At 36.0% G+C, this 17,577-nt stretch overlaps 2 protein-coding genes across 4 annotated transcripts; both read left to right on the plus strand.

Annotated features, from left to right (window-relative positions):
• LOC18767704 (pentatricopeptide repeat-containing protein At2g15820, chloroplastic) lies at window positions 4,152-7,385 on the plus strand. Its single transcript, XM_020570788.1, is given in 4 exon segments — window positions 4,152-4,889; window positions 5,212-5,944; window positions 5,947-6,041; window positions 6,043-7,385. Coding segments are annotated over 4 exon segments (2,490 nt in total). The 5' UTR covers window positions 4,152-4,283; the 3' UTR covers window positions 7,099-7,385.
• On the plus strand, window positions 8,507-14,296 carry LOC18767411 (upstream activation factor subunit UAF30). Of its 3 annotated transcripts, none has more exons than XM_020570741.1 (8): window positions 8,507-9,063; window positions 10,447-10,549; window positions 10,664-10,838; window positions 11,698-11,851; window positions 12,365-12,482; window positions 12,625-12,796; window positions 13,336-13,392; window positions 14,023-14,296. In XM_020570741.1, exons 1-8 carry the CDS (start codon window positions 8,663-8,665, stop codon window positions 14,031-14,033), a joined length of 1,191 nt encoding a protein of 396 aa, XP_020426330.1. In that variant the 5' UTR covers window positions 8,507-8,662; the 3' UTR covers window positions 14,034-14,296. The 3 variants fall into 3 exon arrangements, with proteins under 3 accessions (XP_020426330.1, XP_020426331.1, XP_020426332.1); XM_020570742.1 differs by having other exon boundaries at window positions 8,509-9,063; window positions 13,339-13,392; window positions 14,023-14,292; XM_020570743.1 differs by lacking the exon at window positions 8,507-9,063 and adding an exon at window positions 9,072-9,415.

A 17,577-nucleotide genomic window follows, 5' to 3' on the forward strand; every position in this document is an offset into this window, starting at 1 on the left:
AGCGTTTTAACATCATCTATTTGTGCATGAGTGAATTAGCTTAACCACATAACTACAAACTCATTGTCTATGAAAATCATTTTGGAGTAGTATCTTTCTCAAGTGGAACAGATACAAATACTTTTATATTTGAGTGGTCCTATTTTTATGATCAATTACATTCTCATTTGCTTTCCTTTGTTGCTAAGCTATACTTTTTATATGTGGAACAAATGTCTCTGAAGATAAATTACTTTCCCATTTACATTAATGCCAGTTCCATAATTCCATTTGCCTAGTTATCACTTACATATATGGATCCTAATGGTTCCTTAGGTTAAGAGGAAGTAATTTTTGTTATTATAAGGTTGAGAAATATACAGCATTGTGTATGAATCTTTGACTCCCTCATCCTTAATTAAGGATGAGAGTAGTAGACCAGCTGCATATCATTAATTTTGAAGGTAAATTTCAAGGGCTTAAGAAAAGGCCAACCTAAATCTTGTGCTGCTCCCTGCTCTGTTCAAATCTTGGATCTCCTATATTTTTATAATGGGGTGTGACAGAGAGAGTGGGAGTGGCCAGCAAAAGAAAGGGAACAATGGTGAGTGAGTTGTTGTTGCCTGACAAGTGGCAAGAAGGTGTGGGCAATGGGAAGATAGTCATCAAATTATTATTATATTTTATTCTCTTGGTCAAGTAAGTGGCAGTTCCTCATATTAAACTGCAGCTGGATACTAATTTGATTTTAACTGAGTTACAAGTTTTTCTTCATAATAATGAATGTTGCATCATTTATTATAATTTCATTTTCCAGTTTGGTTGAATATTTAAATACTTTACTTATGCTGATCTTTACCAACCACAAACTGACCTACCAAATTGCAAGCCTAGCTAGCTGGAATTAGGTTTTTTTTTTTTTTTTTTTCTTCTAATGTTGTCTTTCCAAATAAATAGCATGGTTACTAAACATCACTAGAAAGGATTCTCAGGATAATGCTATTTCCGTTTCATGTAAATATTTCTTCTCAATACAGAACAACACGGTATAGCAAAAATCTAGAGCATTAAATAACAATTTCTCAGTTGTCTTTATCATGCTTGGCTGGGCTCCTTCTTTGTGATTACAAAGTCCTGAAATTGATGCCAAACAGGATGCGTCACCTACTTCTGTATTAAGGTGGAAAGTGGTTTCCTCAAGCATAGGGAAATTGGTTAAAAGGCACATTATCCATCTTTTAACGAATAAAATATTTTTATGTGAAGAGCATGTTTTCTTGATGACTAGGAACCAAGGATTCTGATAGTCCGTTCGGCAAAGCAACTGATATCGGCACTATTTGCATTTTTGCACAACAATAACACCCTATTGTCATAAGACTTTTGTATTATATATATCAATATATCCCTAATGAAAAGCCCCGAGTTCTAATCTTAAACTCGTAAGTCTTGTTTGGTGGCTCACATTCAACTAGATTGGAATTGTCTGAGTCAATTTTTATGAGTCTTGCTCTTTTAGATGAGACTTATAAGAAATAATGTGTTGGATTATTGTCTAATTTAATAAGTACTGTTCTAACATTTATAAGTTCACTAATCAACGGTTAAGACATTAGTCCAATTTAATTAACATAGTCCAATACATGCCAAGTCATCAAACGATGTTGTTAGGGACTAGCCAATAGGGGTTCGGTTTGACCCGATTTACCCCTTAAATTGGAATTAAAATCGAAAATTTCACACAGCTTGATTTGGTTGAATTTACATACAAAAGGGAAACTGAACCAAACCAATTTGTCAATTTGAGCTAGAAGTGAAGAAGTCAGAGGGAAAGAAAGAGATGGAGAAGAAAGAAAGGAGGTGTAACAAAGAAAATGGCTATGGTGCATCGAAAAGAAAAAGAAATAGGCGTATAGTTGGTATTTAGGCATGTTTACTAATCCGTAATCGTGTAAGGAGGAATTGAATTGAGGATGAGTTGGAATCTAGATTCCCATTGAAGTTGTTTACTAAACTATCTGGAATTGGGGTATAAATTATATTGATTCCTTATAAGTTGTTAACTAATTCCCTTAATTGAAACCCGTTTGATTACTAAAATGCTCTTGGTTTAAATAAATTTTTTTATAGGCAAATTCTTATTGGGTTAAAGTGGATGGCAAATTTGGAATTTAAAAAATTATGTGAGGATATAATGGATAAAAAAGATGAATTCATGCTGAGTTAGTTCTCTAAGAATTAGAATACCACATCCCACCTAAGAATCCAATTCCTCCAAAATCATTCCTAATTTTGTGTGGGCCCCACTTGTATTTTCATTCCTTTATATGAAGTAAACACAACAGTAATTCATAATCGGAATTTAAATCCTTATTTTGATTCCAATTACGAATGAGTAAACATGTCGATTATAAATTCGGACTATGAAATTTGGATATTAATTGGGTTAAAGGATCTAGATACTACTTGGGGCTAATAATGTGATTTGGATATTAATTGAGTTTATTAATATATTCGAATATAAATAAATAAGTAAAATAACACAACCGAATTGGTTCAATTTGGATCAAATTTTTCAAGGCAAAAAAGGGGATGAGAACCCATCTAAAACAGTTTGATTCAGTTTTTGGGCGAAAATTGACTTTTTTTTAGTCAATATGGTTTTTTTCTTGATTTTTTCAGTTCGGTTCTACTCTGTTCATCGGTTCATCGGTTTTTTCGCCCACCCCTACTAGCCAATGATAAAATAAAAGAGAAATTTATAATAAAACTCATTTCTTACTAAAAGCTATAAATTAAAGAAAAAAAATCCAAAAGAGACCAGTTGATGTGTGAAATACTATTATTATCCTTTTATTATGATTTTTAGAAGAAAAAAAACTCATATGGTAATGTTGTAATTTTGATATTTTTCAAAGCATGTACGATATATTTGGTCTCTTTAAAAAGTCAATATGAATTTTTTCCTAAAATTTGAGTTATATTGTGGGCTGTACTTATGAACTTACATTTGAAAAGCCCAAAAATAAAATTCACTCATGAATTGGCTTGCCTTTTAGAACAACTCCACCCATTTGCCCTTTGTCATGGCAAGAGGGGGGACTAGGGCAGCCACTATTCACGTGAATAGTGGCTGCCTCTGCAAAAAGCAATGCTGAGTTTCCACCCGTTGCCATGGCAAAGGGCAAATACTATTCATTTTTTTTGTTTCTTTCACAAATTTGTTTACCTAAATAATTAATTTGGATAATATTTTCAGATAAGATTTTTGAGTTCGTACGTGTCAATATTTATTATAAAATTTATATCTCAATCAGATAAAATTTTCGGATAAGATAATAAATAAAAATACAATTTAAAAGTGAATAAAATGTTGAGTAAAAAGTGAATAATAGTAGAAGTAGAAGAAAATATATGAGGATTTAGTGTTGAAAGTGAAGATTATTGGTAGGCACTAGCGGATTCATAAATTTTTTAGCAGAGGTGCAATATTGACTAAGTATGATAAATGATTTTTTGGAATAATCATTTTCTCAAAATAACTTTTGGCGGCTTTTATTCCTTACACATCAAATAAGAAAACTTGATTTTATGGAATTTTATTATGAAGTATATATTGACTTAATGAGCCATCATTTTTAGCATAAATCGTATTTTGCACTAAAACCGAATTTTCATATTTTGATTTGGTAGGAATTTAATTTTCTAGTATTTTTATTTGAATCCAAATGGAGGGTACTACCTTATTTACATTGTAAACTTAAGTAAATGAAATAATATAAAAATAAATAAAAGTAAAAGGACAAAGACATTTATTGTTGGTAGGTATTTATAGAAAACAAATTCTAGAATTTTTTGGTATTTTTTTAAAAAAAATTCAAATTTTTTTCATAATTTTATAACAAAAAAAAAGCTCAGCCGTTGGATTAGAGGAGAGCAGTTGATCGGAGCGCCCAGACGACGACACCTATCTTCTAGCTGTTGGTGGAGCACAGGGTTGACGTCAGCGTACGCTGACATCATCTCCCCCCTCGGACTCGAACTTGAGCGAGATCTGCCTTCTGGCCAACCCGTCTTCGTGAGTCCCACCTCCAGTCCGGGCAAAAGTGACCCGCTGGAACTGGCTTTTTAACTTGGACCACCCCCAAGCCTCAGGCTTGGGCTCCTCGCTGGAGTTGCTCCTAAGTGAATCAAGCCCAAGTAGTGGGCTCAAGCCTTCTATTTCCAATTCAATAATTACAAAATAAAACCCTCCCAAAATCAAAATCCCCAGCTGCGAAAAAACTGAGGGCTGAAGCACAGACATGCTTCCGAGTAGACCTCCAAAGCTCCCAGTCTCCACTCTCTCTCTAACCCACTCCTCCTTCACCTTCTTCTCCTCCCTCTTCTCCTCAAACCCTAAACCTAAACCCCTCCCTATGCGCTCTTCTCTTTCCCTCCTCCGCTCCCTCACACTTTCTCTCTCACACCACCACTACCACCCTACCCACCGATTCCCGAGACCCATCTCTGGTTTCCCGCTCGCCGTCGCCGCCAAATCCCGCCGAGTACTCGCCCTTCCCTCTTCCAGTACTTTCGTCGAACACCTTTCGGGCGAGGCCTCGCAGCCAGGGGAGAATTGGGATTTGAGCAATGTTGCGCAGGGCGAGGCTTTCAATTTAGATAAGTGCTTTTCTTCAGCCGACTTGAAGCACCTGGCAGTTCCGGAGCTTGAGGTTCCGGAGCTCGAGGACCTCCCGGAGCAGTGGCGAAGGTCGAAGCTGGCTTGGCTTTGTAAGGAACTGCCGGCGCATAAGGCCGGCACGTTGAGTCGGATACTCAATGCGCAGAAAAAGTGGATGAGGCAAGAAGATGCCACTTATGTTGCAGTGCATTGTATGCGAATTCGCGAAAATGATGTCGGGTTTAGGGTAAAGTAACTAAATTTTCAGTCTTTTTGAGTTTTCATTGTGTTGATATTTGCAATATGCGTATTTTGATGTGTTTATAGCTTTCTCGTTGTAGATTGCTGTCACATTAGTCTTCTGTACTGTTGGTTGAGGATTGCTTATCCTCTTGTTATCAATATAACTGTTTCTTTTTTAAAAAAAAATAAAAATAAAAAAATTGCAATTTGCATGTTTTGCTTCACTTGGACTGTGATTTTAGCTCTATGGATCCTAGTAAAATAAATGATTCATTGATTATATAAATATATGTGGACTTAGTTAAGTTTTGTTAAAATGTCTGTAGGTGTACAAATGGATGATGCAACAACATTGGTATCGTTTTGATTTTGCTCTTGCTACCAAGTTAGCAGATTACATGGGTAAAGAGCGAAAATTCTCAAAGTGTAGGGATATATTTGATGATATAATTAATCAGGGGCGTGTGCCTAGTGAATCTACATTTCATATATTGGTTGTTGCATATCTTAGTGCATCGGTTCAAGGTTGCTTGGAGGAAGCATGTGGCATTTACAATCGTATGATTCAGTTGGGAGGCTACCAGCCCCGGCTTAGCTTGCACAATTCTCTCTTCAAAGCCCTTGTCAGCAAACCTGGAACCTCTTCGAAACATTACCTAAAGCAGGCTGAGTTTATTTTTCATAATTTGGTAACAACTGGACTCGAGATTCACAAGGATATTTATAGTGGCTTAATCTGGCTACATAGCTGTCAGGATACTATAGATAAAGAGAGGATGACATCATTAAGGAAAGAAATGCAACAAGCTGGAATTGAGGTGGGCAGAGATGTGCTTGTGTCTATCTTGAGAGCTTGCTCAAAGGAGGGGGATGTGGAGGAAGCAGAAAGTACTTGGCTCAAACTTCTCCAGCTTGACGTTGGTCTCCCATATCAGGCATATGTTTATAAAATGGAAGCCTATTCAAAGGTTGGAGAACCTAGGAGATCCCTGGAGATATTCAGGGAGATGAAAGAACAGTTGGGTTCAGCCAATGCTGTGGCATATCATAAAGTCATAGAGGTCTATGTAAAGCTCAAGAAGTTGAACTTGCAGAGTCCCTCATGACCGATTTCATTAACACTGTTTTGAGACTTTCATGCCATCTTATTATTGATCTTAATGAACATGTACTTCAACTTAGGCTCACATGACAAATTGGAATCAGCTTTCTTCCAGTGCCTTGAGAGATGTCGACCCAGCCGTACGATTTATTCTATATACTTGGATTCTTTGGTGAAAGTTGGTAATCTTGATAAAGCTGAGGAGATCTTTGACCAAATGCAGAGTAATGGGCCAACTGGTATTAACTCTCGGTCCTGCAACACCATATTAAGCGGATACCTATCATCTGGAGATTATGTCAAGGCAGAAAAAATATTTGATCTGATGTGCCAGAAGAAATATGATGTTGACTCCCCATTGATGGAAAAGATTGACTATGTCTTGAGCTTGAGCAGAAAAGTAGTTAAGAGACCTGTAAGCCTGAAGCTGAGCAAAGAACAACGAGAAGTTTTAGTAGGTATGCTGTTGGGTGGTTTGCAGATTGAGTCAGATGAAGACAGGAAGAATCACATGATCCGGTTTGAGTTCAGTGAGAATTCTAGCACACATTCTCTGTTAAGGAGACATATGTATGATCAATACCACGAGTGGCTACATCCTTCTTGTAAAACCAGTGAGAGTACTGATGACATACCATATAACTTTTCAACCATCTCGCATTCTTATTTAGGTTTCTACGCGGACCAGTTTTGGCCAAAAGGTAGACAGGTGATTCCAAAGCTAATCCATAGATGGTTGACACCCTGTGCTCTTGCCTACTGGTATATGTATGGGGGCCACAGGACTTCATCAGGTGACATATTGTTGAAGATAAAGGGAAATGAAGAGGGTGTTGAGAAGATTGTCAGAGCCTTGAAGGCAAAGTCCCTGGATTGCAAGGTGAAGAGGAAGGGGAGATATTTTTGGATTGGTTTTCTGGGAAGTAATTCTACGTGGTTCTGGAAATTAGTAGAACCTTATATTCTAGATGACTTGAAGCATCTTTTAAAAGGTGGCCAAATCTCAGATAACAGCGCGGTTGAAACTGAAAACATCAACTTTGGTAGTGGGTCTGATACTGATGAGAATGCTTCTGAATCTGATCACACTGATAATGATAATAATTTGTAGCGCTCTATAAGGTGGTGTATTATTGGCCATTCTCAGATTATTACTGTGTTTAGTAAGCTAGGAGACTTCTCAATCAATTCAAGGCTTTCGCTTCTAGAGTTGTACATACCTTGATGACAGAAAGTAGATGAGTCTTGATATTTTTGTAAGATATTTTTAATCTATAAACAATCTCCTGTTCCTTGTTTCCCTGGAATATCTGTTTCTGTCATCATGCAGTATATGTTTTGACAACTCTTTAGTTTTCCTTTTTCTTTTTTAATAAATAAGAATCAGTAGGAGATAAACAGAGATTTTTTTTGTTTTTGTTTTCTTTCTTTGATTTGAAATTCAAGCCCAGAGAGGCACAAACAGCTACTACAAAACCCAAAACAGTAGAGACTCAGACCACAACACCAAAACTAAACCTAAGCCCTGGCTCACCCTAACTAAAAAGCTAAAAACAAAACGACAGCCTACCTGACAGAAATCAATTGAGAAATCAGAAAATCCAAACCCTAATTCCCAACTGAACTAGTACAACCTGAACCTGTCTGCAGTTTCCAGCAGTAGAAAGAAAAGTGCCCAAAACCAAAATGAGACAGGGCCATTTTGATCATTTTTTTGGGTAACATTAATGAGTGACTTCGGTTTGTTATTGTATTCTTTTTTTGGTTAAAGGATCCAGTTGGATTCATATTGCTCTGCAAGTTGCAGTATTCTTTGTGGAGAAATGGATTTTGCCTCTTTAGCTTGTTTTGGCTTTGTGGCTGGGGGAACTTGGGAAGGCCTGCGCCTACCCAATTGGACATTGCCCAAAACCCAACTACAAAGGCAAAGCAGTCCAAAATTAAGAACATAGGTTCCGGTGCGACAGTTCCAAGGCCAAATTTTCTTTTTTCTTTTTAAATATTGCATTTTTTCTCAATATTGTTTAATAAAATTTTAAGTTGTAGTTTTTAGCTCTAAACAAAATTATTTAAAATAAGGGCCTTGTAGCACACTTGAGTGGTTAGCATAGTTTATTTTCGAATATGTATAAATTGCGATAATTATGTGTATTTATAATCTACCTTCAAATAGTGCATGTGATAATAAAGTAAATCCTAGATTTTTCTCTTTTACCTATTTTTTTAATAGTAAATTTAGGTTTTAGCCATAAAAAAACTTTCACTTTTGGAAAAAGCCAAAGCTTTTTCAAAAAAGACAGAAAAACCTCTCGACTTTCTAATCAAAGACATGCAAATGTAAAGGATTCCTTGAGAAATCCAAAATTAAATAAAGGCAATTTTGTCCATTTTGACTTCTTTTAAAAAATTTCTCTCTCCTTTAGGTTTTTCCAAAGTCTCCCTTTTTTAATTTTAAAATTTTTGCCAAATTTTCACCTAATTTGTTGAGTGCGAATGGAGTTAACCTAGACTACACACACCACCAAGGTGTGTACATACTAGAGCGAAGACCTTAGACCCCAGCCAAGCAAGCTGCAAGATAAAATTTCAAATTCCAGAAATACCCTCCACCCGCCCACACGCTACACCATTACCCGTTTTGTTCTTTCTCCTTCTTCCTCACAGGTTTCACTTGCATGAGACTCCATTTCCCTTCTCTCTCTCCCTCGCCGAAGCATCTCAACTCCAATCATCGCCCAGATATTGGCAAAGTTCAGAGCCCAGAAAAAATGGTTTCGAACTCGGACATCCTGACCCGGCTCACAGAAATCCTCAGCACTTCAGACCTCGACACGGCCACCGCCGGCAGCGTTCGCCGTCAACTGGAAAACGATTTCGGAGTTGATTTATCGGACCGGAAAAAGTTTATCCGGGACCAAATCGACATTTTCCTCGAGACCCACAGGGCAGAACCCCAAGACGAAGAAGAAGCAGAGGGGGAGGAGGTCGGTGAAGGGTCGGAGAATGCAGAAGAAGAAGAAGATGGAGATGAAGAAGGAGAGGAAGAGAATAAAGGCAAAAATAAAAGGAGAAAAACGTGAGTTAATTTTTTAATTTATTTTTTAACTGCATTTTTTGTTTTGTTTTATTAGTGTTTGGTTGCTGGGAAAATGGGGTTAGTCGGTAGGAAAGAAATTGAGGTTTTAAGGTAATGAGGATACCAGTTGCCCAATTTGGCCTCCCTTTTTTTCGAGTTTATTGGGTCCCACATGATGAGAAACGCGGCTTCTTTTCCTTTCTTCTTTTCTATTGAAATAAAAGCCAAGTCAATAATCTTTTGGGATTTTGGAGTAGTTGCAAGAAGTGAACTTGATTCCTTTCTAGATATTTCCGTCGACTATGTGCATCCAATTGCAGTTTTTATTGCCTTTTCCTTTCTTTATCATATGGTTGGCTGAAATTTGTATTGAAGTTGATTTCTTTCTTTCTGGTCTTAAACTTTGATTTCATAATCCACAACATCATTGCAGTACATTTCTTATGTGAACATATCATACTTTGCACTTAGAAAAAACACATACCTGAATGAAGAAATAATGAATATTTTTTCGGTGTTTCTACATGGATTGCTCATTGAATTATCAAATACTGAGGTTTTCAGTGCCGGTAGCAAACTGACAGCAGTCTGTCTTGCTGTCTCATCTTGAAACTGAAAAGGCTCCTAGAAGTTTAAGAAGAGTATACATTTTTAAAGTTTGCATATTTAGATTTAGTTGAGGAGTCAATGAGAAGTCTCTGTTTAGTGAAGAATTTGATATGGAAGTATACGATTGACAGTGAATTGGAAATGATCAGTTCAGAATCTATGGCTTCCCTTAAAACATTCACGCTTAGTTTTCATTTAATAGCAGTGACTTTGTATCTAGAGATATGGCCCTTAAAGTCCACCTTACTCATTGTAAGGAAGTCCTCTTTTTTTAGTATGCAATTACTTGTATGCCTATAAATCTGTTTATCTATTTAGCTCTTCATAGTTAATACTACATATTTAGAGCACTATATGAAAGGAGTTGAAGCTTATACTATGATTACATTGACAAGTCAAGGATATTGCGCTATATGTTGGAGGCTAGTACTTGTACGACTAACGTTCATTCTCTCCTGTTATTCTAAGGAGCATATATATGTTGAGAAAGCTTTGCATTCATCTATAGGCTAATTGTCTAATATGATTGTGGAATTTCTCAGAGTAGGCTCATATCTCTGAAATCCAGTTCAGGGACGATGATTTCTTTACATTGTTTCTAGAAGAATGAATTTTCTGTGTACTTGTTGTTAAGTTCCATCTGTGATTGGTTACTTTTGTCCTCAATATATGAATGAGTATGTGATGTATGTGGCTCTGTAAATACGTATTCGTGCTGGGGCTCTGAGTTTCTGCTATGCACACTTCTCTAAGTTATTTTATATTGCCAAACAGGGTGGATAAAGGAGTTGTCAAAAGAGGTGGCTTCAACAAAATATGTAGCTTGTCTCCACAGCTTCAAGAATTTGTTGGAGAGCCTGAAATGGCCAGGACAGAGGTATAATTTATTAGGTTTATGCAATTTTTTATTGTTTACTTTCAATGCATCCTTGTGTTGGATGGAGATTACGGAACCAAAATATGATACTTATTCTCCCTCATTCATTTTTAGGTAGTGAAGAGAATTTGGGCCTATATCCGTGAAAAGGATTTGCAGGACCCAAAAAATAGGCGGAATATAAGATGTGATGAATCACTACATTCCCTTTTCCGTGTTAACTCTATTAATATGTTTCAAATGAATAAAGTTCTCTCCAAGCATATATGGCCGCTTAGCAGAGAAGATGGTATGTCTAGAATTACCTTCCTCATCCTTCTGATGGCACTTATATGTGAACCGATTGTCTTTGGTCATGGTGTTAACTTATTTATATTACCCTTGTACTTACATGTTGATTTTCCATATACTCAAGAATGTGCGTAGTGTTGTTTTTTTTCTTTCTACTTGTTACTCTCCGTTTGGTGAGCATGGTATATGCAGCTGCTTGACATGCATTTAAACTCCACTAAACTTGAATGTGCACTCAATGAAAATGAAAATAAAGGACATTCCTACAAGACGTACGCTATTTTCTACTGTAATTCACTGAGGACAGGCAATATTACTAATTGTTTATTCTCCAGTTTAAGAATGATTTTACATTACGGAGTTGTATGAATCAGCTTATGATAGGATGGAACCGTCCACTTATAGGTTCTCTTGGATGCTTATCCATTTCACTTGTACTTTGCACATGTGGTTGGTTTTGCTCACTAACAAGAAGGTATAACATTTGGTTACAAAGCTTAATAAAACCATGATTTTTTAAAAATTTGTGCTTTGTTATTTTTCTTTGGAGCATGATTTCATTTTTTCCTTTCTAAGTTATTTTGACTTTCTGTAGCTCTGGTATAATACTGATATCTTGGCTCATAAACTATTCTCTTTTTTCAGTATGTCCATTAGCATGGGGATATATGTAATTTATTTTACTTTTTTACAACTTCATCTGCCAACAAAAAAGTCTTCCAAATAGGATCGTTGCCGTATTTCATGTAATGGTATCTTATAATTTTATTTATCATTTACCTTTACTATTGTCACCCTGAAGTTGCATGTTATAGTATTTATTTGAGATTTTAACACCGTAGCATGATGAAACTCAGAACCTGTAAAGCAAAAGAAGAAAGGGGAAGAAAGTGATCATTCTGTCTCTGAAGGAGATGTAAATAATGTAGCACAAGAGGAAGAAGAGGTGGAAGAAGAAGAAGAGGAGGAGGAAGAAAAAGTTAGTAAACAAAAAGAAAGCAAGAAACGAAGGTTACTTTCTTTAATTTCATGTCTTATCCTTTTTTGTGTAGGTTTTTTATTTTGTTGACCTTGTCATTGTTTCCATTATTTTTTTAGTTCTTCTATTATGCATGTTCAACATTTGGAAGTTGGATATTTTAACTTGAAGTCCTTGTAGATATGTAATTATGATTTATTCGTTATTGATTTGCATAACTAGGCAAAAACGGATTTCCTGGAAATTCAAAACTGTAACTTCTAAATCCGATCATTGAATTCACTTATTGTCTATTTACTTTATCAGAATAACACCCGTAGAGTTATTACTTGTGATAGTTTGAGTTTCTCCTGATTTCTTCTGCTCCCGCCCAAAAAAGAAAAGAAAAGGAAAGTCCATTACTGTTTATTTGTATAATGATATGTACTGGGTACATAGTAACCTATTGGATATTCATAAGACCCTCTATGGCTGTTAGGGCGATATATACCTGGTTCTGAGGTGGCTGGTGTTTATTTTTTCTAATATAGTGTGTTATCAAGTAGGGCTGCAAAAGTGGATAAAGAAGTCAAGAAAAGGGGAGGAGGTGGCTTTACCAAATTATGCAGCCTTTCTCCAGAACTTCAAAAGTTCATGGGAGTGCCAGAATTGGCCAGAACAGAGGTACTAGTTTTAGATTTTCAGAAAACCCCTTTCTCCTCGAGGAAAAAGAAATTATTTTATTTTATTTTTAGCCAGATGAAATCGCTTTAAGTATAATTTCAAAACTTATTGTATACTCATTCTCATTTCTTTCCTGAATTAGGTTGTGAAGAAACTTTGGAGTTATATCCGGGAGAACAATTTGCAAGATCCAAATAATAAACGAGAGATAATATGTGATGAGTCATTGCGTGCCCTTTTTGATGTTGATTCTATCAATATGTTTCAAATGAATAAAGCTCTGTCCAAGCACATATTGCCCTTAAATGGAGAAGGTATACATCTTCAATAAACATGCATTATGTTTCCTACGTACTTATGAATTTGATTGTCATAAATCCTGCAGTTTTCAGCACTGATAAATCAAAATGTGTTGTGTAGAATGGGGAAACTGTTTCTTGGATGTGATGCTTTTTGCACATTTATTTCTATACTTCATGCGTATGGATTATGATATATTGATAGCTTCACAAGAAAGGGTGATAGGTCAGCAGGAAGGAAGTATATAATTATTGTAATTGCTCTCCAACATATGTTGGGTGGAACATGGTTCCATATATTTCACCTAGAGCTATATGCATTTAGCTTCATCGTGAACATGAGTATTTTGAAATGTCTCTTTATCTGCATAGAGCTGCTTTCAGTTTGTTTATATGTCCAGTGATAAAAGTGATAAATTTTCTCAAGGAAGAATTTTAATTCGTCAGAAGTGTATGCGATGCTATCTGTGCTATGCTGTCACAGAATTTATACTCTCTTGTTGAAGTTTTGACAAATATTTTGGTACCTACTTACAAATTGTGTTATAATCTAGCAGCTCCAGATAACGCTTCACGAAAGGATAAGCAGTCTGAACAGGAGCATGAAGAAGGTGAGATATATCTGTATATATATATATATATATATATATATAATATTCAGGTCTTCAGCTATCAAACTTTGTTGGTTGCAAAGTTATTGTATCTTTATACCACATCCTGGTACTGGCATAATGTTTCCAAATAATATGCTAAGAAATGAACCAAGGTGCTTTCAGTTATGAACTTGCGAGTCTCAGCACCAATTTCAATATTCAGATTCAGATGACCCTAAGCAAAATGAAAACGACTAAAGAAAGATGGTTCGGTTCTTCTTTCTCTCCTACCACTTTCGGCCCAACATTGATTCTGCTGCCTAGTAGTTTTGTGCCTGTCTGCTAAATGATGTTGATCCAACACACTATTTCAGAGCAGCTTAACTTTTTGCCTACTTCTATTTCCCATTAATGTGTGTCTAAAATCCAAATTATAGTGCCCGGGGATCATTCAGGTAAAATTGGCCCATTTTCCAGTTACTTGAAGTTCAATGGGATAGGCATACCTTGGGGAAGATGTTACGTTTGATGGTATAAATACATTAATGACTGTTTTCTACTGTGTTGCCATTGCTTTCGGGTGCCACTAGATCTTGGTACTAACTGCTTAACTTCACACCTGCTTTTGGCTGTTTTTTCCCCCTGAAGGATCCCTCTGATAAGTGGAGAATGATGTGTGATGATAAGCTAAAAGAAATTTCCGAGGTCGACCCCTTCAATGGCTTCTCAGTCCCACAGCGTCTGACCGCTCATTTCATCAAGACAGGACAGAATGATGCCGAAGTGTAAATAGTTTTAGCCCAATTAAAAGAGGGCATTTTTGCACTAGCCATTGTCCTTTCCTAAGTTTTGTACTTTTTATGCTCGTAACATCTCCAAGAAATGGAAATAGAAATTTTGAGAAACTTGATCGTGCTACCAATGCCCCCCACAGTTTTCTTCTGCATATGTTTACAGGCTCGCTGTCATTTTCTTTTCGTCCCCTTTTCAAGGGATTTGGTGGCCTAGCTTAGCGCAACGTTTTTTTGTTTTGTTCAAATGCTAAGCATAATAAGTTGAAACTGAAGATTGACAGAAGAGAACTTTAGTCCCTGTTATTGTCTTGCTGGAGCGCTGTTCAATCGTTGCAAAACAACTTGTTTTCTGGTGTGCATGATACAGTCTTTAGCCAATGTTCTATCTTTCTGTGGTTTAAGAATCAGATATCATATATACATCAATCCGAAGAGAGAAATTTGATCACACTTCAATCTCAGAGCATTTTTTGTTCTGATTTGGTTACCAATCTGGGCCTCATTATCCTTTATGGACAGACTTCTCTGATGTGGAACAATTGTGTTTGATCTATTTGAAATGGCTAAAAGCGGTTTTGAAAACATTTGGCATGAAACATTGAAGTGCTTCTGTATAAAAGCCTTTTTCTGACCACATGCTAGGGGTTTTTTCAAGAAGCATTTGGAATTGTAGTAGAGAATTCTGACGTGATTCTAATAAAAGCGCTTCTAGCAAAGGTGCTTACGAGTAAAAATGTTTTCTACTGAATCTTCGAAAAGGGCTCTAAATGTTTGGGCCTTCTTGTTCATCATTAAACTCCAAATGGGATTACAAAACATGTCCACCAAAATGTAATTGGGTTTTGCTCGACCTAGTTAACCCTCTGTTTGTTGGGCTTCTGGGTGGTAGATGAACAAAAGGTAAATGTCCCTTGCAAGTCAGTTCCCAAATAAAAGAAAAAAAAACTCCTTTATTACAAGGGCAAAAATTAGAGATGTATTTAGTGGCAGCAGCTCTAGATCTTGAGACCTGTGTCCTCAGATTGGAGGGTACGATGCCATTATTATAGGGACAGGGACCAGCGAGCTAACTCATCTCATCATGGAGGATAAGAATGCGCAATCAATATATCCTAGAAAATGCTTGCAAGGAAGGAAGGTCTCGAGTTCATGCTCTTTTAAAGTGGTGTCTGTGGTTATAAATTGGGCCAATTATTCTGTGCGCACAAGTTATCACCATATTTTTGGGTGAAAGACATGAAATCTTATTCAAATATTCCATCTATTTATGAAAATAGTTTTTCTTTTTTATTATCATCGATACGAACATTTTACATAAATTTTTGCTAATTGTATTGAGTTATTAAATATAACACATGATACTAATTATTCTGTCGCAACTTTGATCACTTTTAAGGTCACAATATGAAAATATATGTTAAATACAGCACGAAAGGAATATGATATTTATACTTATCTTTTTTTGTGTTGATAAGATTACATGTCTAAATTTAGTAGATTTCAGTCGTAGACAAAAGCATAATATCCTTATTTGCAAGCAAAGCACAAATCAAACCATTGATATTTGATGGAATGGAGAGTTGTGAAAGGCACACTTTGGCCACATGGGCATATGTGGTGTAGAATTGTAGGAGGAAGAACTAGGAAGAAGAAGAGGGTGAGAAAATGTGATTTGAAAAAGAGTAGAGAACAAAATCCAGAAAAAGAAAACTGGCAAATGGAATTAAGGAAGGCGACAAAAGAGAGAATCTGATGGGAGGGGGGGTGTGGGGTCCACCATTATTCCTTAATGTTAAAAGCACCGCCGCTCCTATGCGGCGATCCGGATTCCCTACCCATCATTTTGCCACGTCATAAGCCATGATCGCCCTCCCGACACTCCCCACGTTTTTTTCACCGTACTGCGTACCACACTCCACCGTAAAAGCTTTCCTTTCAATTCAAGACTCGAGATGGGATCTCCACAATATCTCTCTCTACGCATTAGTGTCTCCTTTTTTTTTTCTTTTTTCTTTTTCTCACTAAAATATAGAAAATTATAAATACAAATAATTTTATTGAGCATTTACTAACTACACAAACTAAGATGTTACCGACTATATTTTAACATGTGTGATTTGCATATAATGATAATATAAAATTAGTAATTCTTACTTTTTACTATTGGAAGAGTTTTTTAATTCGACTGTCTTTTCGTTGTTTATTAAAACTTATATAATTGATTTTGGAAGTAAGACAATCAAATTAAAACGAACTTTTTTCTAATAGTTGCAGCCAAAGTTTCTCTTTGTGGTCCAAACTCATGTAGCTAGCTAGTGACAATGAACACCATGAATTTATGACTTTGACAAATGTAGTATAATTCCATCATGCGCATGAAGATAGGAGGTTTAAGCCAACAAAATATCATAATTATTTACAGCTCATTTTGTAGGATCCAGATTCTCTGCTATAATTTGCTTTACTTTTGTTCTCCATATGTCATCTTATTAAAATTTAATCTAAGGGACTTAAAAATTGACACATCATCCTTGTAACAAAAATCCAATTTACTCCTACTTAAAAAAGGAAAAAAAACCCTAATCCAACTATCGGCAAAGCTAACGTTATGTTCTTTTTTCTTTCTTCTTCCTGTCTCACGCCCTCCACGTCTTGTCCTTTTTGTTTTCCCTTCTTCTTGACTATGCCACAAAATCTCATCTCTCACCAACGTCACAAAACATATTAACAATTATCAAATACTGAAGGCTTTACCCAGAAATGAAAAACAAGAATTTATTCTTCTTTTTCTTGTTTCTCATGAAGCTTTATAAACATATTAGATTTTTAGGTTAAAAATGAATAAGTTGGTCAACTATCTGAAAAATTACAGAGGGCATTAGATTTGGAAGCCTCATCACAAATTTGGTTGCTGGAATTCAGAGAAGGCTACCATTTCACCATAAAGTCCAGAAACGCAAATATCCCACCACCTACAATAATAGTAATACAAATTTACAAAAACACTCTCTTAAAACATGATTTTTCTTTTGATAGGGGAAAAAGAAGGGATTGTGATTGTAGAGGTTTTGGAGAAATGAAGGCTTGGTGTGAGAGATAAGATTTTGGGGCAGAGACATGAAGAATGAAAAAAAAAAATAACAAGAACAGGACGCAAGACTGTGATTGAGTAAAAAAAAAAAAAAACAGATGTGAGATAGGAAGAAGGAAGAGAAGAAAGAGGACATGATGTTAACTTTGCCGTTAGTTGGATTATGGGTTTTTTTTTTATATATATTTTAAATTAGGAGTAAATTGGGTTTTTGTTTGAAGGATGATGTGTCAATTTTTAAGTCCCTCAGATTAAATTTTAATGAGGTGGCATATGGAGAACAAAAATAAAGCGATCATGGTAGAGAAAATCAGAGCA

This window comes from Prunus persica, chromosome G8, assembly GCF_000346465.2.
Source record: "Prunus persica cultivar Lovell chromosome G8, Prunus_persica_NCBIv2, whole genome shotgun sequence".
Taxonomy (NCBI): domain Eukaryota; kingdom Viridiplantae; phylum Streptophyta; class Magnoliopsida; order Rosales; family Rosaceae; genus Prunus; species Prunus persica.